The following is a 24159-nucleotide window of genomic DNA, read 5'->3' as shown; positions in this document are numbered from 1 at the left end:
AGAAGCACCCTCCTGAAGGCAATGCAAACTGCCTTTTCAGAGTCAGACAAGTTTACAAAAGACTAAAAATCCCTCCCCAAGGACATTCGACAGCAACCTAAGGATAACGTCAGCTTCTCCCCATTTTTAGGAAGCATGTTCAGGCTGCTCCCTTCAGCGGGACAGTGCACAGATGGTTCCATCTGTACTTCCCCTCTCCCCCTGCTATACACCTATTTGCAGACTCATCAGCATCTGCTTGTATTTTTTCACTTTTCCTTTGTAATCCATTCATGCAGTTTATTTAGATTTCCACCTCTTGAAAGCCACAAAATCTGATATCGTTGTTGAAATAAGACATGTTTAACAAAAATGGAATGTGTGCAAATACACTTCTTTCCAAAGTATTTCAGACTCAATGCAATGAAATCAGATGACAGGGCACACATACATTTCCCAACAGTTACATAAACTCAGCTGTTAAAATTACATGCCATTATATAACAGGTGAAAACACAGGCTACAAACCTGACACCTCAGCAAGCAGCACAGGCTGACAGGGCCTTAAATGCCAATATTGAGGAAAAGCTGTGGTATGGCATAAAAAGCCAGTATTTGAGGCTCCACTAGAACAAAGCAAGGTTTACTCTTCTAGCGTTTTATGTTTTAAACGAGCTGTCATACCAGTACAAAATAAAGTGGAATAATGTTCTGACTGCTGCCTCTATCTTAGGGCAGAATATCTTCTCATATACTTACATCAAAATAGTACAGATAATAGTTTCACAGGGGTGTAACAGAAGCATCCAGTTACTACAGTGCCAGGAAGATAAGGCTGCCCCAAACTCAGCTTCAGTCAGTAATATTCCAAGAAACTAATAAATTGTTCCAGAGCTTCATGCCACTATACTTAGGCACTGATTTTTTGGAGAGACAAGGTGCAGTATTGACGCAGTGCTACCAAGCTGCTGTGTTAAAGCCAGTCAGCAATTCTCAAGAGGACAGATTGCATATAGCAAATACAGCCCAATTAGTTTAAGTGTCCGGAAGTTATTACTGAATTAACTATATTCTAATGATTTCTCATCAGTAGCATTTTCACTAGGTTTGGAGGAATTTTGGGGTTGGAACTAGATGACCTTTAAGGTCCCTTCCAACCCAAACCATTCTATAATTCTATGAATTCAAGTCCTATTTACTCAAGTCCTATTTTTATGCCTTGTGCAGGACTTGAATTACATGACTGAAAAATAATTTATTCAGAAGCAAAGAAATAAATTCTATTTATTTTTCACTTCATTAACTCCAAAATCAGTCCTCTGTTCTTAAGCAACATTACTCCAAAGCCAGCCCTCTATTCTTAAGCAACATTACTCCAAAGCAAAGGTGAAACACATCTCCCTGCTTTCTCTGAATTCAAAACCAATTCTGTTCTGTAAGTTAACGAAAGTCCCCTCTTTGATCCTCCTATTCCAAATATCCCTTACGCTAATCAGAACCAAAGATACTGCCATGTTCAAGTCCAAAATGAGTTCCCATGGATGGTTTAAAGGAGCAACTAGGAGTGCAATATATACAGCTCTATTAAAGAAAAATTCAACCACAGCACAAAGTGTTCAGTTTAGAATGTTCTAGAAAATAAAGAATTAACATTTATAACCCCAGATTTCTACCTATATACCTATAAATATACCTTAATACATCACCTAAAGAACAATGAATGCGTACTGCTTGCATTTTGAAATAGTGTTAATGTAACAACTGGCAATTTAGGATCATTATTTATTATTACTAAGTTATAATCAGCATAAAAATATGTAGAACACAAATGTGAGCCTGTGATTAAATATATTGTAGCCATTTGCGAAACTAACTGAATCATAAATCACTAAAGTTATCAGGAAAGGGAAATTTTCAAAGCTATGTAAGCAAGAGCAAAGCATAGCTTAGGGTTAGCACAGGAATCTCTCATAATGGGATACTTTAAGTCAAGTCTTGGACTAGATCCACATTCCAGCTGGTATGCCGCTGGGAAGAGTTGGGCTGGAAAAGCAAGTCAGATGTAGGCATGCTGGTAGCATAACACAAGATGGTTCATACAACACTTGCCTATAGTACATTCTGCTCAAGGTAGAGTGAAGGGTCATTGTAAGAAGTTTAAGAAAACACTCAGTGTTGAGATCAAGATGACATTTAAAAAAACTTGGTATGTGCCTGCAAAGGAAGTGGGCTTTTAATTTTGAAAGTTCATCTGAAAGATGAAAAGAATCCCCATCTTTATAGCATGAAGATAATTTGTAGCTAGAAACCATGCTAATTTTCATTATCAATTCATTGATTTCTATGCATTTAATATGCTTGCCTGCAGCAAGTATAGTTGACAGACAGCTTTACTTGGGAATTGTCCCGAGTTTTAAAAAATCTCAATTTCTCTCTAGAGAGCTTTTTCATTTACATATTAGTCTTTTCAGAGCTTACTGGATACGTGCTAGCCTTTTCCTACAGTAGAAGTGCTATGCCTGCCCCACCGTAGCTACCACATTACGCTGGTTCTCTCCTCACTGTGACACGTCCCAGGGATTAACTGCAAGTGAGGCACAATTCTGCAATCGTACGCACGCTCAATTTGACACAACAGAAATCTCAAAGACAACAGATCAACGAGTGTGCAAATGTAGGCATGCATAAAACAACTTACAGGATTAGAGTCTCTTAATGTTACAGTGGCAAAGTATTTTTATTTTGTTGAAGCAAGCTCTCCAAGGGTGAGCTGTTTAAATATTTTGCATTTTATTAACTAAAAAAACAGTCTTAATTTTTACACTTTGATTTTTTTTTCCAAGTAAACAGCAGTAGTTTTAACTCCCCAAATTTTTTATTCTGGGCTAGAGAAATTTGGTAAGAGACTAATGGCAAACTGTATAACCTATCAGTAAGTAATTTTTCTTATCATGCCAATATTAAAATTTATGAAAAGGAGTAAAACAAATCTGCATGTTTATAGAAAAAAAATTCTTAACTAAAAGGTCAGACTTTATTCAGGCAGTATGCCACTACTATATCCTTTGATATAATTTTTTATTGAAAACATGGATCAGAGAAGTCACTGAGAAAATACATCACTTTCAAGCATGTATCATCAGTAAGTTAATAATACACAGACATTCTGTTTATGGGACATAGTCAGCTCTTTATGCTTTCAAAGTGAGCCACTCCTTTGCTTTTCCATTACCAAACTTAGGCAAGTCAAGAGCTACTGACTCATTAGAGAAAATCATTAACTTTTCCTATGGAACAGCGAAGATTGAGTCACTTGATATTTCTAACCCCAAAGCATATTGCATCTTCAAGGAACACAAAACAAGTTTGGTTTGAAAGTAAATGTTTTCAATATTGGTTATATTAGGCAGTTCAACAACAGCCAACACCAGTCTCACCTGGTGTGGCTGCAGTCTGCTCAGTTTTATTCTTCCCTCCACGTGCCTGTCCCAATCACTTGTTTGACCCTGCAGTGAGCTGGTTCAGGAAGTTAAGCTGGCAAAAAACTAACTGTACAAAAATAATCCCACAGGGAGAGCAGGGCTGCAGCACTACTGGCTTGGATAGACTAAGGCTGCTAATGAACTATATAAATCATTTATGTATTTCTCCCTTTTTTTCCCTCCAGAATAGGATATAAATCCAAATTTGTTACTGCTAGACCAGGAATAAAGCAAATAAGGATCTATGAAATGGCTGCTTCTCCATGAAATCAAAACCTCTTACTTTTACAAACATTCAACAAAATACTTTCAGATTGCAAAGCATTCCAAGAAATAATTGATTAGAAGAAGGTATTTTCAATCACCAAAAAAACCTGCTTGAATGGCTTACCAGAAACATTAATTGATGTTCCTGCATCGATAATTCCACTGTTAGGCCTTACACAGTATCTGCGTGGTGCTGTGGTCTTAACTTTGAAGCACACATTTCTGTCTGTAGGATTGCCGAGTTTCAGGTTTGTAGTGACAACATCTGTGAAAGGACCTGAGGAGGAGAGCAAAAGCAGACTTGAAATCACACAGAAAGTACTTTTCAAGCAGAGGCTAAGCAGGCTCTAAATCTTATAAAGTAATTGGATGTTCAATTTCCATCTACAGCACATACAGATAATCGTGCACGCAAAGCTGAGGATGCAGTGAGGCCTCGGAGCATTCTGATGTGCAGCATGCTCCAACACTCACAGCCCAACAGCTGAAGTTGATCATTAATAGCAAAACAAAAAGGAGGAAATCATTTATACATGGTGCCAACACAACAATATGGCATTCAAATGATGCCAAATTCTCTGCTGTTATCACAGTTACTCCATTCTAACTACTGAATCCCAGTAAACCCAGGCTTACAGAGATGCCATATATACCTATGTTTCAGATGGTAAATAGGGGAGTACAGTATGTTAACTGGGAAAAGGAATGACAAAAAAACTGTCTACTACAGATTCATCTGCATATTTAAGCTGTACCTCCACAGAAGCAGGATTCCACCAGGTATTCAGAAATGCTGTACCATAGCCAGCAAAGTAAGCATTCAGTGTGCATCCCTTTCTCCTAAATTGTGTGTTGGGTTTTTTTTTTTGTTTCTCCTGGCTAGTAGAAATTATAATCCAGAAGAAATCTTCACAGAACAGCCTACCTCACCCGAGGCAGGAAATAACCATGTGGAAGTAGGAAAATTCTTGGATGCCAAGAGAACTGGCAAAGATGTCTGTACTAGCAAAGCCAGAAATGAACCACTGTCAAGTTCTGCAACACCAAGTGCAGGCAAATCAATTTCTCACAGGCTCACAATCTAGTTGAAACTGCCAAAATCCCTCAGGTTAGAGGAAAGGCTAGTTACTAATTTTCTACAAGATACTGATAAATCAGACAAGTAGCACGCAACTGCAGTGCTTGCTCAGATGGTAAAGAAGTAAAATTAAAGGAAATATAACCACACTTTGATCAACTGTCTTCTGCATAAAAGTAATTAATTTGATACCTGAATAAAATATCTTCATCTATCCTCAGGAGTAAAAGCAAATTGGTCAAAAAAAGCACTGAACCTTTCCTTGCAGAAATAACAGCCCTAAAATTTAGAAAGGGTGAATGATGATGATGATAAAAATACTAGCAGGTAACACTGCACCATCCTCCTCCTGCAGCACGGTTAGCTTAAAATAATTTGTTTGTTTCCTTTTCTATAAATTTATCATGCAAATATTTTTCCTAAGATGACATTTAATACAGCTGTAAAAGTATTACAATCCTGCAACCTTATCCTCAATACAATTTGTTTTAAGTAATTAGAAGGGGAAAAATCCCAAAACAATCACACACAAAAAACCCAACTAGACAACAATGTAGCACCTGCACTCGGAACAAGCCAGCTTTGCATTTATAATGCAACCTGGTAGCAAAAAACCAAAGCAATAAAATTTTCAGATTCCCTAAACCCGTGCCTGGTGAAACACTCAGATTTGAAAGAGAATGAAACACAGCTGTCAAGTTCCCTCTATGTTCTGCAGACAGAGACTTTAATGGAAAACAACCAGGCAGAAGCACCCATGAGTTGTTAAAGAAGTTAAACAAGCCAAAGTATCACAAAAAATCCAGCAAACATTTAAGCCTGTAAAGACAGTAGTAGATCAAGACAGCTCTAACTGGGAGAAATCTAACATTTCAGAAGAAATTACTTGATGCCTAAGCATTAAGGATGTATCTTTACTAAAAAACTACAGCTTGAGCTGTTCCAGCACAGAGGGAGGGTCGGCTGTACAAAGCCCTACATATACAGCTGCATCCTCAACAGTGCTTTACTAGTCTGCATGCTGGGATAGATTTCCTGTGGGAAATACCATGTTTTTACTTGGCTGATCCACGAATACATGCTGGATTTGTATGCCCCAGCACAGAGCTGCTGTTTGTAATAGTAATACGACAACAATTCTGTGTGTAAAATAATTTCCAAATGGAGTTACTTATTGCTAATATAGATCATACCAAAATATTTGGCAGCAAAACCTTTCAGCAGACCGAATTAATTTCTTCATGTCTGCTTGACATTTTCTCCTCTTTTCTGTCCACTAAACTTTAACCAGTTTCTTTAGATATGTTTTCCCCAAATTACAGGTTTTACAGATCAGCCAGCACAACTGTACTAGAAGGCTGACGTCTGCTTTCAGCAGCCTTGTGCGCAGGCATACTCCTTATGGCAGTGCTGTTCAAATACTGTAGCAAAGCAAAACAGAGCAGTCAAATGCAGGATTAAAGTGCCATTATAGGTGTTTTGAAGCATGTAAAAAAGAGAAATAGACAACAGAGTATTATTCAGGGATAATTAGGGCATGGCAGTGAAATATTAATGGCTGGCCTGCCTTTTAAGAGCATGGCCCATGGACTGTCAACTCAGTCTGAAATGAAACCTTGATAGCCTGCCTAGGTTAGACATTTTGGGGGGAGGCTAGAGTATGTGGGGGAACTGATCCTGGATAAACACAAGCTGATTCTGTACTGGAGATACACCTTTGCTTTCTAAAGTCTGGACCTGAGCACTGCAGGTGAGGTTAGCTTGGATATTAACTAGCAGTCTAGGAGACACACATCTACCCTGGAGCTTCATTTTTCAACGCAAGACATGGCGACTTCTGGAATCACATCCCCAGATACAGTACGATAAAATGCTCTACACTTCTTTCCAATGCCTTTGTCCTCATTGTAAGTAGGTGGAATATTCATAAAAATATACTCAACACTTGGATAATGCCTGTACCCCCAAGGTGGGCTGTAAGCACAATTACAATCATATTGCTGCATCTGGATGGTACTTGAGATAAAAAAAAAATCAACAAGTTGACTCTGCAGTGAGGACTGACTTACTGTGCACCTAAACAGAAGCCGCACTCTTAAAAACCACAATATTTCATAACTTTCAAAACAAAATAATGTGGTTTTGATTGCTCTTAATATTTCTAGGTAAGTGAAACTTACATTAGGGCAGCATGCTTTCCAAGTAACAATTCACACACACACACAAAAAAAAAGGAACTATTTTTCTCCTGTGTTTTCAAAGATCATGAGAAAAATGCCACTGGTGTCATTCCAAGGACAAAGTTATGGGAAACTCAGGGTCTGTACATGCATTATCTGACATGGGGTTGTCATGGGAGCAAGCTGTCTAGAAGGAAGAATGTAGTAAATTGAATTTGGCAGTTAAAGTTTGGAATATTCCACAAGGGCTTGATGACTTTTTCCTGCCAGTTAGAATAAAGTCAACTTGTGTTAACGCAAACTGGGCATCTAGTGATATGCAAACTAGCACTACTACTTAAAGAAAACATAAAGAAAACCTCATACTCATGCAACAACAAACAGTATCACATTTTTTCCAGAGGGTCACTTTTCAGCAGGGTTAGTTTCAAACTACAGCTGTTGCTTTCCACGCAGGAGCTATGCATACAACCCTTCACATTTGAAGATCACAGCATTATCTCTGAATTTGCCATGCTCCATTTCCTATTCAAACACCAGTACTGTATCAATCTTTCCTAAGAGTGCCATTCTGCAGTGTACTGTATTATAATATCCCAGATCATTTTAGTAATAATACAAAAGCTGGAGAATTAGGTCAAAAGAACATGATGTCAACTCTACTTAAGTTTTAAATAACTCTCACTGCAATAAAAATTGCCCATAATTGTACCAGCAAATCTTTTTGATCAGCACAGTACTTTGTACAAGTTTCTTGCCACTCACTACTCACAGTAACCATGTTACACAGCTATATCATTCGAGCCGAATCTTAATGCAATTATTCTCACCTTAACCAAAATCCCATGCTTTAGCATGGCAAATAAACAATCCTCAGACACATGTAATTTCAGTGCAGCAAGACCACTGCTGCAGCACTGTCTGGCATGTGAAAGAGGGCAGCACAAGTATCAGCACAGGTAAAGCTTTGATGGCACAGGCTGGGGCAGGAACATTCAAACCAAAGAGGCAGTTCTCTGCAGATTCTTATGTGCAAATACTACTACATCTTTATCATTAACTACACACATTAGGTGGGCCGCAGTCCCAGGGTTGCCTTATTCCTGCATCAGTCCATCTCACCGCTGAAAGGGGAGGTGGTCTGACCTCTCATCTCCACCAAGTGCTTAGCTGCACACCGTTCATCTGCTTGTGCTGAGAGCTGAGCCAGGGAGCTGCTTGGGCTTAAAATTAATCCACTTACAAGACAGGGAGGGAGGGAGGGGACAGTGGGGAAGAGAAAAAGGAGAATCACTTTTCAGCCAGATCAAGCAGCACTCAAGACACTGGCATGAGGGAAACTGCATCTTTCTGCACAGCTTTCTGCCAAATGAAGGTAACAAGGTCTCATATTTAGTAGGTTAAAGCTAGCACATTGAGGCTTACACACTGCAGGCACACCTGTAGTGCTGGCATAGTTGTTCAAATTAAGGCAGATGCCTAAATTTTTTGTGCTTAAATCTAATGCAAATTTTCATCTGTTTAAAGCTAGGCATCCCCTAAAAAATGTAGTGAACTGGTGCTTACCGAGCAAAAGCACTCCAGGAGCACCTGATACAATTGTAGTCATACTAAACTGGCAACTGTTGATAAACAAGAAGACTATGAATAAATTCTCATCAAGCTGCCCATGTTATTCCCAGAATGTTTTAGATGAACTCTCATCATCTTTCCCTAAACAACTTTTGCCACTCCAACTCAGCACCACAGGCACGTATCCAAAAGCCAGGTAATTGGAAACCAGCAGAAATACAGATAGAGCTTCTAGTGAGACAACACCTCCTGTACTGCCTTTGTGGAAAGCAGTGGAATGCGACAACAGGAGGGGAAGGATGGTTAATGCCATCGATGTGTCAGATGAAAGCCATTAATCACCTGACATATTAATCAGCCATAGAAAAGTAACGAAGGAACTTTAATAAGGAAGATGGTGGAAAGCAGCAGATGAGAAACTTAAATTGTCTTGTGGCTATTCTCAAGAGCCCAAATCCTACACGTTGATGTGCCCTGACTAGTAAATGTCCACCCAGAGCAATAATTCATCCAGCAAGAGAGCCCCATTGACCCTGCCTGTGTGAGATGGAGAGGGTGGGGATTGAACGTGATACTTCAGGCTCCCTTCCCCATCACACACACCACGCTGGCTCCTGCTCCACAGTGTGAAGAGCCTCCCCACCAGCTCGGTCAGCCCCTCAAAATGGGGATGGACCTCACCCTGCTCTAGCACGTACAAACCTACTGCAGCGTCCTGATGAGAGCGTATTAGCACCACCAACAAAACAACCACCACTCAAGAACACAGCCATCTCTCCATCTGAATATTTCATCCTTTCCATGTATAACTTTTCTTATCATCATATTCAAGTTTTTTCTCAGTTCCTTTACTCTGCCTCTGACAGTACCCAAATTATTTCACTTTATTTCTACAATTTCTTCCATTTTATTTTTGGGGGTGTCTATCAGCAACAGAGAGGTAGCCAAAATAAAAACACTATCGCGAGCAACAGGGATCACTAACAGGTGTGGAACTTGACTTACTGTACACTTCTTTTTAAAGTTTATATATAAAGTTGATGACCTTTGAAGATAAACACTAAAATGAAAAAAGCCGAAATGTCAAGCAAGACATCTTGAGATATCAGCCAGGTGCCTGTGAATCAAGAACACCCAAGATCCAATCAAACTCTCCCACCGTCTTACTTGTCTTTAGACAAATCACTTAAGGGCTTGATCTTCTGCTATTAAGAGCCTTAAGAGTTGACAGCGACTCCAAAACAGAAGCGGGTTTGGACCCTTATAGTCTTCCTCTCTGTGAAGTCAGGAGAATACTTACCTAATTACAGAGAATCTTGTGAAGATTAGTGTTTTAAAAAGTACTGTATGCCAAGTTTTAATCATCATCATCATCTAGCTCTGGAGACACTCATAATTAAGTGAGCACCCGCAACTTTTGAAATCAAAGAAGTCGAAGAATGAGAAACAAGAGGTGCCTGTGTTGCATAAACATCTGATTTCACAAGTAACTTGCTGAGAGAATCCAACTCCAAATTTGGTAATTATTTTCAAGAAAAATCTAGGCTGCTCTTAATCCTTGTATAAACCACTCACAAACCTTTCAATCTCAGCTCAGATTTCAAATGGAAGCAGTCAGAAAGCCCCACGCCTGTGGAATCAATTTCTTTACTCTGACCATGACTACCCTCACCTGGAAGAGCCCTTGAAGTGAAGTGACAAGAGTGAAGTGGTCATTTCCACTTCTGCTGTGTTAAGCAATAGAAGCCTTGATGAAAAAACTATTACAAAAATAGAAGTGCCATCCAAATCACTCCCTATGCAATAGCTGACGCAGTGGAGTAATTATTTAAAAAAAAATGTAATCAATAAAATGATCTAAGAGGAAAAAAAGAAGACGATGTAGAACACCAACAAAATTACATGATCCAAATGACAAAGTTGGAGCAAGGTTGCCAGTAAATTATTCCATTTGGATGGATTAAGCAGTATCCCTCACTGGCCTATTTTGGCACAACTATTTTTGCCAGAGCATGCCTCATGCTTAATGGGAAAAAAGAAAAAAAAAAAAAGAAAAAAAAGAGAGAAAAAACAAGTAAGAAACACAAGACTATTTTCAGGGTATCTATTAGTATGTAATTTTTGTCACCTTTTATTCCTCAGAGGATCATTAACAGTTTGACTTCACAGTTGTAAGGACTGAGAGGCCACACATAAGCTTGCCAAGAGAAATGGAAGAATATGCCCTTCCAGTAATTTTGGTACCAGTGTCATTTGTTTTTTCCAACTGATCTCTTCAGAGTTTTATTACACCCAAACATTACTTACAGCAATCTTCAGCAACAAGACCACGCAACACAAAATATTTTCTCTACATCCTAAACTTAAAGCAGTTTTCCACACACAATTGCATAAACAAGAGACTGATAGCAGAGTTGGCTGCTTTTAGAGGTATATCTCTGTTTCAGCTGTGCTTTCATATCCTTTTAGAACCAAATGCCAAACGTATTGTATTACTTTGTTCATTCCACTCACAAATATCACATGTACTAACTCTCTCCAGGTATGAAAATGGCTCAGAAAATAGTGGCATACTCCCTTTTGATAGTGGAATAGTAGCTGTATCTCTTTCAATAAGCATGACATAGTAAGACCTACTTATAAGACACCTACTTATTCTACACGGCTAGAAGCCTCATTCATGGGGGTTGCTGGGTGGATATTGAAAGGATACTGAAACAAAGCACAGGCCCCCAGGGAGAAGTGGGGATGCAGCAGCAGAGAGCAGAGCGCAGCATAATGATGGCCTGATGCAAGCTTCCCTGGCAAAAAACGATAAAGACTGAACGTAAAGTATCTCCCTGGAAGAAGCATTGCGATTTTCATCACCATCCCAAACTATACTTATTCTTGTATTTCTTGTGAAGTATTTTTTCCTGGTCTAATTTCATCACTAATTTCCATTTCAGATGTACATTAAAATGGTAGGGAATGAGCAACTTCACTACTCTAAATTTATGCTCATATATACTCTTCAAATATGATGTGTAACTTAAATAGCAACTGAGCAAATATTTTTAAGTGCAAAATGCATAAATTGCACATACCAGAAGAAACACGCAAAATTAAGAGATTTTGGGATGCACAGTGAGTAGCTGCTTTTCTAGTAAGTAAAAAAAAAAAAAAAAAAAAAGGCAGTAAGACCCTAATTATAGCTGCCGATAAGGAAGGAATCCTGAATTTAGCAAGATACATTTCTGGGCAACCACCTGAAAAACTAGCCTATTCACTGTGCTTTCAGAATCAAAGGAAAAAAAAAAATATCAAACCAAAACCAAGTCAGAAATTTAGTCAGAAGCAGTGAGAAAACTTGAGGAAAAAAAATACCTGACATCTTATACTGTCTGGCACAGAACAAGATACAAATGTGAAGTTGCATCTTCCAAACCTAAACTTCCGTAAGCGTTATCTGTGTCGCTGTATGCCAGTAATTGTAGTGCAAAAACAGCTATACACACACACAAAAAAAACCTTACTGCTGTTATGCTTCACTTCTAGCCTGGTGAAACTGTAGGAAGGCCAGAGAGGAGACACTGCAAACCAGAGGAAATTATGCATGCACAAATTTTGAAAAGATGCAAAATACGTTGTTAATTCACATATCACAAGAAACAGCAGTTGCAAATATAAACAGGCAGCAGTGGCAGTCCAAACATGGAACCGCATACAGGAGGGCTGGACTCCTGCTTGCAAGAAACATTAGAAGCACCAGTAAGGATGAAGTAACTGGTTAGATGAAAAGGAGCAGTCATGGGAAAAACAAAGAAGTGCACCTTTTTTTTTTCCCTTAAAGAATTACAGTCCTTTGACATGCCTTCTACAAGCACAACTAACTTCAATTAGGTCTTTCAAATTGCTTGCAAAAACGTAAGATTTGGCTCCACAGTGAGCCCCACACCTACATGATTTGATCATTTGCAACGTAAGCAACTGGATCACCAGGCAAAGCTCCCCCTTCTCTATTTTTTCCATCCCTTGTGGAACCAACCAAGAAAACAGGATTAAATTTAGAACGATAAAATCTTTAATCCATAGCACCATGGTATGAGGGACTTCATTTACAGCTCAGAGAACCAGACACTAAAGTAGTTTAGTAAAGAGATTATTTTCATAAAGTATTTATAATAATGTGGGATAAAGTACTGCAAGCAGCAGCAGTACCCAATCTGTACAAATGTTTTTGAGGCCAGAAGAATTAAGAGTTGAAGTAAGCAATTCTCAGAACACCTATAATACAGAAAAGGACAGACTCAGTCAACTCTCAGTCTGGTCTTGCTAGTGTAAACACTCAATCACTTCTATCCATGTGCATTTTAATCCTGCACTGAATTAAACATGGCAATGGTGATTCGCTTTGCATACATTTTCAATGACAGCAAGATTGTGACAGCTGTTCCAGACTGATGGCACAAATCCCTCTTTATGAAAGGTTGCCTAGCAGGCCAAGTCTCAAATTCAACAACATCCCAGACATCTCAAAAAATATCCTATATCCCTCTACAGACACCTCAGTCTACAAAGCAGGTATGAAAGGATTTATATATTGAGTAAGTATTGGGTCAAATGCTAGAGAAAGACACCTGGCATGAGTCTGGCCCCTAGTTTAGATAAACTGGTATTTAAATATTAATATATGTATGCAAAATAGGCTTCCTTTCTGCCTCTGGTCATCACACAGAAAGACAACACAGGAGGCTTCGATGTTACTTGTGGTAGGAACTGTGTCAGAGCCTCCCATTCAGTGCGGAGAGGTCAAACTGGGAAAGAGTTCCAGACCTAACCAGACTCTCACTTAAAACAGTGAGAATTTACCTGGAGTAAAAAAACAAAAAACAAACCAGCTTGCAGCAGCACAATAATAAAGATCACATTCCTTACAAGTACAAAGATGAAATTTAAGTCTGAAACAACAGCTGTTATCACAAACGAAACTGTTGCAAACATCATCAATAAAGCTTTCAAAGCCAACCAGCTACGCTGACAAAAAAGCAAAAAGGCTGTTATTGTACCAACTATGAAATGCATTCAGTAGTTATTAGCTGTCCCCAGCAGGGAGCAAACATAAGACCAATATGGTAACAAGATAGTAGAAAATGAGTGTGACTGCAAGATGTGGGCAGAATTAGCAAGGGTCATTTGACTCCTGCATTGTCTCCAGCTAGGCAGAAAGCAGTGTTTAGAGGCAATCTAAAAGCAAGAAACAAGACAAACCCTTGGGCACCCAGTTTTCCAGAAAAAATGCCGAACAACATACGCAGAAGTCGCTCATTTGATTCAATCAATACCTTCCAGAGCTGGGTGCATACAACAAATTAAGCTTCTTTTAAAATTGGGTATTTGTTCATAGATGTAAGCTGACCTGAGCTTATAAAGTTGGATCATTCCCTATGGTGATGATGCCTTTTTTCCAGTTGAGTTTCAAAACAGACCTGACAATCTATTTAAAGGTTTGTACTCTAATTTTATAATCCTAATTCTGAATTATGAGTGCAATTAAACAAAATTCAGCCTTGTATTCAAAGGTAGCTAACCTATTCTGAAAGAAGTAAAGCACTGGATGACTACTTGTAAGTTTTTAATTTATAAAACCTGTGAAGACAAAAAAAGGCAGTAATTTCATTTCCAATGAGAAGAAACTATCAGAAGCTCCTCTGCAAATTTCTACTCCAGATTCCTCTTTCACAGGTGATAAGACATTGCACATGCCATGCAGGGTAGCAGCTGGTAAATACAATTTACTGCTAAGCATCTGTGTGATCCTGCACCCACTATGATACATTACCTGTGTCTTTATTTTGACATGATAGCCATGGTCCTAGGATTTAAGACAGCCACCCCTAACCCTATACTTACATAACAAAATTATATTGAAAATACTTATCAGATGTATTTTCTGAAGTGATGACTAGGACACATCCCATCAACCAAATCAGACTGGCAGTCTGCCACACTGGTGAGCTTTAAATAACAAACTTGACAAACTTTTTCACGTGTCATTGCAATGGTTCCACAGCTCAAAGTGAGCAGAAAATTGGTGCACAAACATGAGATTCCCAAGGAATAGGAAATTATGAATGTGTCCCATCCCTTACAATACAGGCAACCAGCTGATCATATTAAAAACACAAAATCCCCACAAAACTAAGTAATCACCAAGTGACAGTGGCTTGTGCTGATTTTATCACTGCATTAGGACCTTCCTTGAAATAGTAATACTTTGATCCCATTAATGCTCGTTACTTCAACTGCAATTCTTAAAATCTATGCAGTACAGTATTATTCAAAAGCCCTTAACCCACAAATCACATTGGCCAAAGCCTTCAAGCAGATTGTGAGATGTCTGGAAATAGTCTTGGGAGGCCTGACTACATTAATTAAATTTAATAGAAAATGCAGCTAAACCTCCTTGACTGCTTCACACACTTCAAATAATTGTTACTTGGCTCTCTAACCATCCTATTCAAAGTTTCAAATTTCTGGTAGCCCCCACACGTACACCTCCTCCCCCCTTCCCAGTGGAGCTGTTCGGTGTCACGTCTCTAGTGCACAGGACACCAGCCCATTAATGAAGCTCAACAGGAGCACTATGTTCAAATTATTCCACCTTTCAAAAAATGACATGTGTCATGAGACACTCATAACGCATCGCTATGTTGCTTTTATCTCCAGTCCTTTTCCTTCAAACACTACTTTTTTAAAGTGAAGTCTATGCAAAATGCTGAAGTAATTATAAAACTAATGGTGCACGTGAAATCAGAATAATTCAGTGAGATGCAGCAAGTCTGTACAACTGTAACAAACACTTAATAGAATAAGCTATTGATTTTTAGCTGTTTCAAGAATAGCAAGCATAACGTGAACTGCAAATATTTAAGTGTCACCTGAAAATGACTGATTTTGTTTGATAGTTGGGCTATATACTTAGATTTGTTTAGATTTAAGAAGCCCACCTGTTATTTAAACACTATGTCCTATTTTTAAGCATATAGCTTGATGATCAAATTCAAGTATGTAGAGAGATGTGAAGGTCTACTTGTACTTAATGCGGTAACAGTGATTTCACTAGGACTCAAGCTAGACAAAGGGAAGCATGGTCTGATCCATTTTCCAGCAGAAAAGTAGATAGCCATGGACACAGCAGCCTTCAAAAGAAATCCTAGTACTGACTGCCATTATGCTATGAATACCAGGAGGGTTCTAATAATAGTCTAAAGAAAATAGCATGTGAATTTTCATCTTAGAAGATGTGTATTAATTATACTAAACAGGCAACTTCACACAACACTGTCAGTATTTTACATTCTGAAACACAGCCTGTTCCAGTGGCTGTGACTAGAAATCCCTATTTATCCAATACAGAACAGAACGAGCACAGAATCCAATCCCTCTGAATACCTTCAGTGTAGGAGTGCCTCAATCATTACAGACAGATCATGACAGGGACGGAGATGTAATTATACAGTTCAGCTGCAGTGTCCAACTCAGTCCTTAACCTCTCTTCTGAGGCTTGACAATTGCAGGTTCAGTAAAGACTCATCTTACATCTCAAACGTTACTGAACTGCTGGGCTGAAGAGCCCTTGCCTGGTATCTGGTAAGAACTGGATATTCATGTCAGATACGAGAGGTTTTGCACACCTACACTGTAACACACAGCTCTGACTATAGTTTAGACAGACTTACCTGAAGGAGGTCAATTTATCTTATTTAGGAGTGGCAGCCACCTAGCCATAGTAATGCAGGTTACACTAGCTGCATGGGACCGTGGCTAAATACTAAATACTTCACTCACCGCGCTGCAGATACACTGCTGGACTGAGCACATCTATAGAGGCCAGGGCCACACCTTTGGACTGCAGCTCTGAGGCACCCAGGGGATTCACCTGAGGCAGTGACAGGTGACAGCTTGGAAACAACACTGCTAGGCCTCAGGCCAGGGCTGAATCGGTACTATTAGGACTGGAGAGTATTGGCTGTTCTGGTTTATTGTTGTGCCCGTTGCAGAAAGCAAAGTTACACAGTGACATACTGCTTATGTGCAGGTGCAAAATCACACACTGAGAACAGGAAACAGCATTTCCAATTGGCAGCAATTTAACACAGTTTTGCAAGGAATGAATCCTGCGTTTGGCAGTACTGCTATTTGCCACTTGGGGAGCACTGCAACAGAGTGCTGAGTCATAAGTCCAGCCTAACCTGTAGCAAACCTCTAAAAACATCGCTGATATGTACCTCAGCGTAAACCACCTTCGTTTTTGTGCATGTCCCCTCCTAAACACCGCTCCCCTGACGCTCTGCATCTGCAAAGAATTCGGCAGCATTTCAAACACCTAAAGACCCAGGCAAGTTCTGAAATAAGTTATACTCTAACAAAATTTTACTTGCTGACATTAACCAAATGATCTCTATTCCAGACAGGCATGTTATGCTAAAATGACAGATTGGCCTCACCAGGTAGCCATCCTTTGAAATGCATGAGGCAGTGCCCTACAGCACAACTGGGGCACTGTGATTAACAGCTGTATCAAAAAGCACCCAGCAAAAGGGGTCAGAATTACACATGCCTGTCTAAATTTAAATCTAGTAATTCCTAAAGTCAGACTTGAATATTGTAATCTAACTAATTCTTAGCAGATTGTTGGATGTCATCCCCTGGTAGAAAAAAATTTTTAAAAAAAGGAAACATAAATGGAAATGTTGTCATGTATAACAACAATACTCTTTTTCACCATTCATTACCAATAAAGTCTGAGCAATAAACCTTTAGTCTGATGCTTTGTCACCTAGACTGCAAGTCCATAACAACCAAGAAGCGGAGGAAGTCACTGGCAAGACAGTAAAGCTCTTATTTCACATGGCATCAAAGACCAGGAGGGCGAGGAAATGGGCACCTCCAGCCACATAATGCTGTCCTGCCTCCCACTATTCACAGCTGCATTTCAGCACAGCACATGCTGATGCTATTTTGGAGCATGTGTGTTATGGTGTAGGAGATGTGAGGCGGGGAGGAAAGACAAGCCCTGCTCACATTCACATGCTGTGAAAAAGATTCCTGCATGAAAAACTCCTTTGGTATTTTTGCAAACAAGTAACAAACACAGTATTTTTGAAACAGAGCGCCAAACGAATTTAGAAAATTCACTGTAAACCAAGGGGGTTCAAAAGATTCTTAAAAAATGACTTCAACCCTTTACAAGTGAAAGTGATGGCTAAGAGAGAGATGGTTGCAACCTCATAATGACTGGGCCACATTACAGAACAAATCCTCACTTCGGTATCGTGTTCCCCACATCATTTTGTGAACATCATACCTCCCTCTAGATTTTATATTTAACAACTCTAACAGAGCACTTTAAAAGCATCAGAGCTAACTATTTTCTGCTTTTTCTACCTGTCTGCATTTTGACCAAGACCTTTACCCATTTCCAGCGTTTGTGCAAGTCGGTTTACAGTCCTGCCTCACTGACATTGCTGCCCTACATTAACATCAGATCTTCCAGTGCACACCAGCGAGGAAGCACAACTGTACCGGTTAGCAGCGCTCCTGACCTCTGTCAGTTTGTACCTACTCGTACAGTACAAAGCCAACACTCTGAAAATAAACGCTACTATTTACAAAGGTGAGAAAATTATTACTGCTATATTACCAGGCAATATGCCATCACAAAACCAGTATGACAAGAATGCTTAGAGCAGAATTTACTTCACGAATACTTCAAATTGGCCTTTCCTGAATGAAGGACAGCGGTCAGCACTGCTTGTTAGAAAGGACTGTAAGAATTTATTGCCAAAGTACGTGAATGCTACCCACAGCATTAAGTCTTGCTTGAACATTAATATTTAAGCATACTTTTAAACTAAGCCATTTAATAGCTGCAGTGAGTCAAGTAACATTTTACATTATAAGGCATATATGTTGCTGGCTAAAGATCTAGCAACCAAAATCCATACGGTTAGTTGACTTAACTTCAACAGCTACTGTTTAGCACCAGAACCTAAACTGAAAGACAGGCAGCCTGACAAGCTATCTTTATTTCAGCAAAAAACAGAGTTTGGCTGGGTTTATACGTACCTGTGATGAAAGGGAAAAAAAAAAAAAGCCACCAAACCCTGAATCACAATTATGTCTCATTAGTAAGTCAGTACCAATTAAGGCCCCACTTTTTGCCCACCTGAGTTTGGCTTTGCTTGCCTGTTGAAAGCAGTATTACTCAGAACAAGAGCTGATTTTCACTTAATCATACTTAATATAAAGAATGTTAAGACAACAATAGTTTCCTTCTTAAGCATGTTTGATACTGCTGCCATAACAACATGCAAATACTTCAGCTTACAACAAAGATATATTCATTCGACCCAGTGCTTATTACCATGCGTTTTGATAAGCCCACTTTATATTACTTCTAATATATTTACTAAGAAAAACAGGTAGAAACTTCCCCTGCATTTGAAAATGTACATGAAAGGGTTTTAAAGGAGTATTATTTTTACCAGAAGCCAGTAAATAAATCACTATTAAAAAAAAAAAAAAAGTATTTGCCAGATATTCAAATGGAGCTATAAAGCACCTCTGACTCCGGTAGCATAAATAAACTCGCTGAATGCTTATTTGTAATCCCAGAATATTGTATTACAGTAGTGCTGTCAGGCTACAAGGCAGGAATTTCAAGGCTAGTGAAAATTCAAACCCATTCAAGACTTTTATTTAAAGAAAGGATGATTTTCGCACAGGCAAGACTATTCACAATTAATTTATCTAAACGGCTTCTTGAATTGTAGTAGCCATATGAAGAAGCCACGAAACGCTGCCCAGCACCCGGCCAGGGGCCCTGCGTTTTCTGTCAAAGCCCGGCTGAGCCGCCCGCACCCGCTCCGGGTGCCCCACGCCCCGGCTGCGTGACACCGCGGGCAGGTCTCGCCTCCCCCCGCCTCAGGGCCGGGGGGCTCGGAGCCGCCGAGCGCCTTCAGCCCAGAAAACACCCCCCTGCCCTCCCCCTCGGCGGGGGCCGGGAGCTGCTCCCGCCGCCGCGGGTATTTCGCCCTCCCCGGGGTGGGGGGTGTTCGGGCGCTGCCCGCCGCCGCCGCAGCCCCCGGCCCACGCCCGGCGGGGGAAGGTCGGCGCGGGGGAGGCGCGGGGTTCTCCGGGGCGCGCTGCCCCGCTGCCGGCTGCAGCAGGCGGCGGCCGGGACACCCCCCCGCTCCCGCCCGCTCTCCCCTCAGGCCGCCCTCGGCCCTGCAGCAGTCGCCCGCGGCGCGGGTGGGGGCGGGCGGCGCAGCCGCGGCGGGGGCAGGCCCGGCGGGGACCCCCCGCGCCCCGCCGCGGGGCTGAGGGGCGAGAGGGGCCGGGCGGGCGGGCGCTCCCCGCCCCGCGGCAGGCGGGAGAGGCCCGGCAGGGCGGGGGGCGGCGGCGCTGAAGGACATTTTAGCGGCTGGTGCCCAGCCCCGGCCCCCGGAAAATGGCTGCCGCTGGAGCGGGGCCGGAGAGCGGCCGCGCCGCCGGCGCAGCGCGGGGAGGCGGCGGGGGGTGGCAGCGGCCGCACCGTACCTTTGAATTTGAGCTCGTGCTGCGGTTCGAGGCTGAGGACCTGCTCCGCTTTCGCCATGTTCCTCCTCCTCGGCGGTGGGGGCACCAGGCGGAGAGAGGAAGGGACGGGGAGGGAGGGGAGAGAAGGGGGGAGGGCGGGGAGGAGGGAAGGCAGGCAGGCGCGGGGGGAGGCACGCCCGGACGGTTGATTCGCCCCCCGCCAAGCGGCCCCGGAGCGGCGAAGGCAGCGGTGCGGCGGGCGGCGGAGCGGGGCCAGGCCGGGGCGGGCGGGCGGGCCGCGACTCGGCGTCTGGCAGCGCGCACGGGGCCCTGGCGGGGACGCGGGGAGAGGGCGGGAGGCGGGACGGGGGCGGGGGATGCAGCACGGCGGGGCCCAGAGAGAGGCTGCGTGACGTCTGCTGCCGCCCGGCCCCGCGGCTCCCGGCGCGCCCGGCTGGGGCAGGGCCGGGGGCTCACCGCCTCTTGGGCTGCTCGTTCGGCGCGGGCCGCCCCTACACTGGTAACCTTAGGGGGGAGAAAGAGGTCTAATGAGTATTCATCAGCTTTCAGCATCGCTGAAAATCATCATTTATGATAAATGCCCGATTACCCAGTAGCAGCCTGTTATTTCAGGCCGTGACTCCGTAAACCCAGTCTGGATCGCCCCAGGGCAGCCCCCGGCCCGGGACCTTCCGCCGGCAACCGGGGAAGGGAAACGCCTCCAGGCCGAGGAGGGGCGGCGGGGGCGGCTCCGCACCGGGAGAGCCTGGGGACTGCGGGGCTGAGAACGGGGCGTTCCGGCCCCAGGAAATCCTGCTCACTGCCATCAACCTACCGGAGAGACTTAACTTCTGGGAAATAAAGACTTGCAGGTCAGCTCCGTGACTTTAAGGCATCCCCCCCCCCCCCTTCTTAACTATAACCAAAGTTTTGGGTTGTAGGTGGGGGTTTTTGGTTGTTTGGGGGCATTTTTTAATCGTTATGTTTAGTTTCTTGCTTTTTTGTTTAGTTTGTTTTTGGTTTTTTTTTTTCCTCCAACGAGCATGACTTTAAATATTTTTAAAATGTACAGGTTGGTCTAATATAAAGTACTCCTTTAGTGATAGCCTTAGGCCAGTGGAGTTAGAATAGCAGTACACACCCCACCCCGTTGTTTTAAGCATTCTAAAAAGTTCCCAAGAATTTATAAAGCATTGCTGTAACCTGTCAAAGCCAGCGGGGAGTAAAAATAAAGCAGGAGTTGAGGACACCCATGTTACCAGCAGGAAGATGCTGGTAATTTATATACACCAAAACTTATATTCACAGTTTATATACACCAAAAAGTATTCGTTAGGCAACTGGACTTGAGGCATACAGGACTTTGGGAAGAGATGTGCTTTGCAGAGATTAAAAGCAAGTGTATCGAAATCAATTGGCTTCCAAAGAACAGCAGCTCAAACAATGCAGTTATGTTGTGTAAGTCCTAATGAGGGCCAATTAGCAAAGAGGTAAGAGGTGAATAAAAATATGGTAATAGTAAAACATTGTGAAAATTCATTTTATCACACCAGTACAAGCTGTGATGCCATGTACCTCACACCAGCTCTTTATCATGAACGTTGTTTTACTTCATAAATGCCCAGAACTCATAAGGTATCTAAAGAGATCTGTAATTCCTAACAAAGAGGGTTGTTCTCATTTCTGGCAATAAAAGCAATGGTAAATGCCTGATGTGTATGTTAAAATTAACACCACTGAACAGGATGATGACATTCAACGCTCTAAGCACATCTGCAGTATTTATACACCTCAACACTTTAGCTGCTCTTGTCCATGATAATCCGTTTTTCAGCTCATCTGCTTAACCACCGTTTCATCTTTTTTGTTCCGAGATGTCTTTCATTCTGTGCCAAAACAAACCAAACCCATGTATGTGTTCAGTGTAACTCTTGGTTTTGCATAATGCAAGTGAAACCTAACTCCTTCTAGCCAATATATCAGGACTAATTTTTAGAAGCTTCAACAGTGTAAGGCAACATGCTCAAATAACATACTGCTGTTCTTCCTTAATGTCATAAAGGGGTGAATTTTCTTTCCCAGGTCCCTGCTATTCTACTTTGCTTAGTTAATTAGATTTGGAGCCTAGGATGTTCTCAGATCATTATTTTTGCTAGTTGTGGGGGCTTAATTTATAGCATAAACTATGGATTATGTCATAACATTTTACTAGATCTCAAATCAGAAGATAATTGAGTTCACTTACGCTTTGGAACAGAGCTTTCTTTGGCTGATACTCTGGAAAGGTTATCTTCTTTCACTTAATCTCCTATGTTTTATTTTTATAAACTGATTCTCTCACTGAGCTAGGCATTCTCAGTCCAATAATTAGTAGAAAATACAAGCTTTATACATATCTGCAAGTTAATTGGAAACTAATGGTGAGGAATTAAGACAGAGGAAACTTTATACAACATACAGTCATACATAATAAAAACCCCTAAAGTAAACAACTGTTCAGTGTTGCTGTCCAGACGTTTCCAAGTTCTACTTTTCCCGAAAGTACAGAGAGCACCCTTAAGCATTTCATGATCCACATCTTAAAGGGTTTGCCAAGTTGTATCATCTTACCACAACTGGCAGCTCTGAACCTACCTGCTTGTATTTGAAGAGCACACCCACATTTTCATCCAGGCTGGTTGTAAAGCACATCATTGTTTAAGTTGAAAATTTATGGAGCCTAATGAATGTAGGTTGCCACTTTTTTGTTACATGTAAATAATGTGCATACATTTAATACTGTGCAGATCAGATTCAGGGAAATGGACATGCATGAAGGCCACCTGCAGTTCTACATCCTTATCAATTACACAAAACAACCCTCACTTTATTAACAATTCGGCCACGACAAGACTAGAAGGCAACTTGTGGCCAAGGTGGGGTTTTGAGTAACAGAAAATCAGGAGGAACACTACAGGGAAAATCTGAAAAGCACCTGAGAGCTTTGTACTGGAGCAATTTTAAAGAACAGTTTCATCTGTTACAAAGCTCTTCTTACCTTCAAAGCTATGAAGCACTTGATCCAAGTAGAATATTATCTTGTATTATGTGTGCACAAATTATGTGGTTGACATTTAGTTATCTAGATTCCCTATGCAAAAAACATGGAAATGCATTTTTCTCCCCATTCTAGCACATTCCTTGTGTTTACCATTCTTATCCTCGCTCTGATGCTTATTCATACCCCCTTACACAAATGTATTTGACACTCCTCAAAAGCAGTTTACACACATCTAAGAAGATAACTTAAAAATAGCAGGCACCGAACAATAAATTTAAGCTATTCCAGGTCTCGTAAGAAGATGAAAGTATGTGTTTCCTCCATATGAACTGCAGCCAGTTGCTTAGTAGAAACTTGTATTCAACATTTTCAGGTGAAATAGCATCAGAAACAGGAGGTTTTTGCTTATTTACACTTCCGAAGGCTGCTATTAACTGAACAGTTAGACCTGCATCATACATTGAAACAAGAAAACTACATCTTTTAAGCATCACATAAGACAAGTGACATGACTGTAGCCAACACTGTATCTTTGTGTTTTACATAACCACCAAAGCAGTGTTTTGTTTTTTTTTTTTTAATAAAAAAGCAGGCTACCACCAGTTGTTAATTCTTAACAATTAAGAACAGATCTCTCCCAGCATGACAGGCCCCCACAATGCTACGCAGATATTAAAAGCACTTTACAGTTTTGATTGACAGAAACCTGGCCTAAGCAATCAAGAATTTTACATTTCATGCAGTCTAAGCTAAAAGCAATGTATTAAATAACTTGACCCTGGTAGAATTTGTCAGGCCTTGCAGCCGTTGACAAGACTGTGTGTGGCCTGCAGTTTCTCAGACATTATGCTGCAAAGAAAGGAAGCATTACACAAAAGCTGCATTCTCTCTGCTGTTTTTCCCCATCCCTTCTTTGTATAAGTTAGTCTTCTGCCTTTGTCTGTGTATACATAAACCAGGGAAAAGTTTCAATTTCTGAATTACCAGTAATCAGTACTT

General features: G+C 41.3%; 2 protein-coding genes across 4 annotated transcripts in view; one reads left to right on the top strand and one right to left on the bottom strand.

The window, feature by feature from the left end:
* VAPB (VAMP associated protein B and C) overlaps positions 1 to 20460 on the bottom strand; it is a 33207-nt gene extending 12747 nt beyond the window's left edge. For both annotated transcript variants that reach the window (XM_074920208.1, XM_074920207.1), the window contains exons 1-2: positions 20142 to 20460; positions 3853 to 4005 (exon numbers count right to left, since the gene is read on the bottom strand). In XM_074920208.1, coding sequence (XP_074776309.1) covers positions 3853 to 4005; positions 20142 to 20199 — 211 coding nt within the window. In that variant the 5' untranslated portion in view covers positions 20200 to 20460. The remainder of the gene's footprint in view (positions 1 to 3852; positions 4006 to 20141) is intronic.
* Positions 20461 to 20625: 165 nt separating this feature from the next.
* Positions 20626 to 24159, top strand: part of LOC141967095 (serine/threonine-protein phosphatase 4 regulatory subunit 1-like) — a 53217-nt gene continuing 49683 nt past the window's right edge. The window contains exon 1 of one of the 2 annotated variants that reach the window (XM_074920472.1): positions 20626 to 20992. The gene's annotated coding sequence lies outside the window, so the exon portion shown is untranslated. The remainder of the gene's footprint in view (positions 20993 to 24159) is intronic. The other variant, XM_074920469.1, reaches the window with a different exon arrangement.

This window comes from Athene noctua, chromosome 16, assembly GCF_965140245.1.
Source record: "Athene noctua chromosome 16, bAthNoc1.hap1.1, whole genome shotgun sequence".
Classification (NCBI taxonomy): Eukaryota; Metazoa; Chordata; class Aves; order Strigiformes; family Strigidae; genus Athene; species Athene noctua.
The sequence above is the reverse complement of the archived record's forward strand: the minus strand, read 5'-3'. Positions and strand labels throughout refer to the sequence as shown.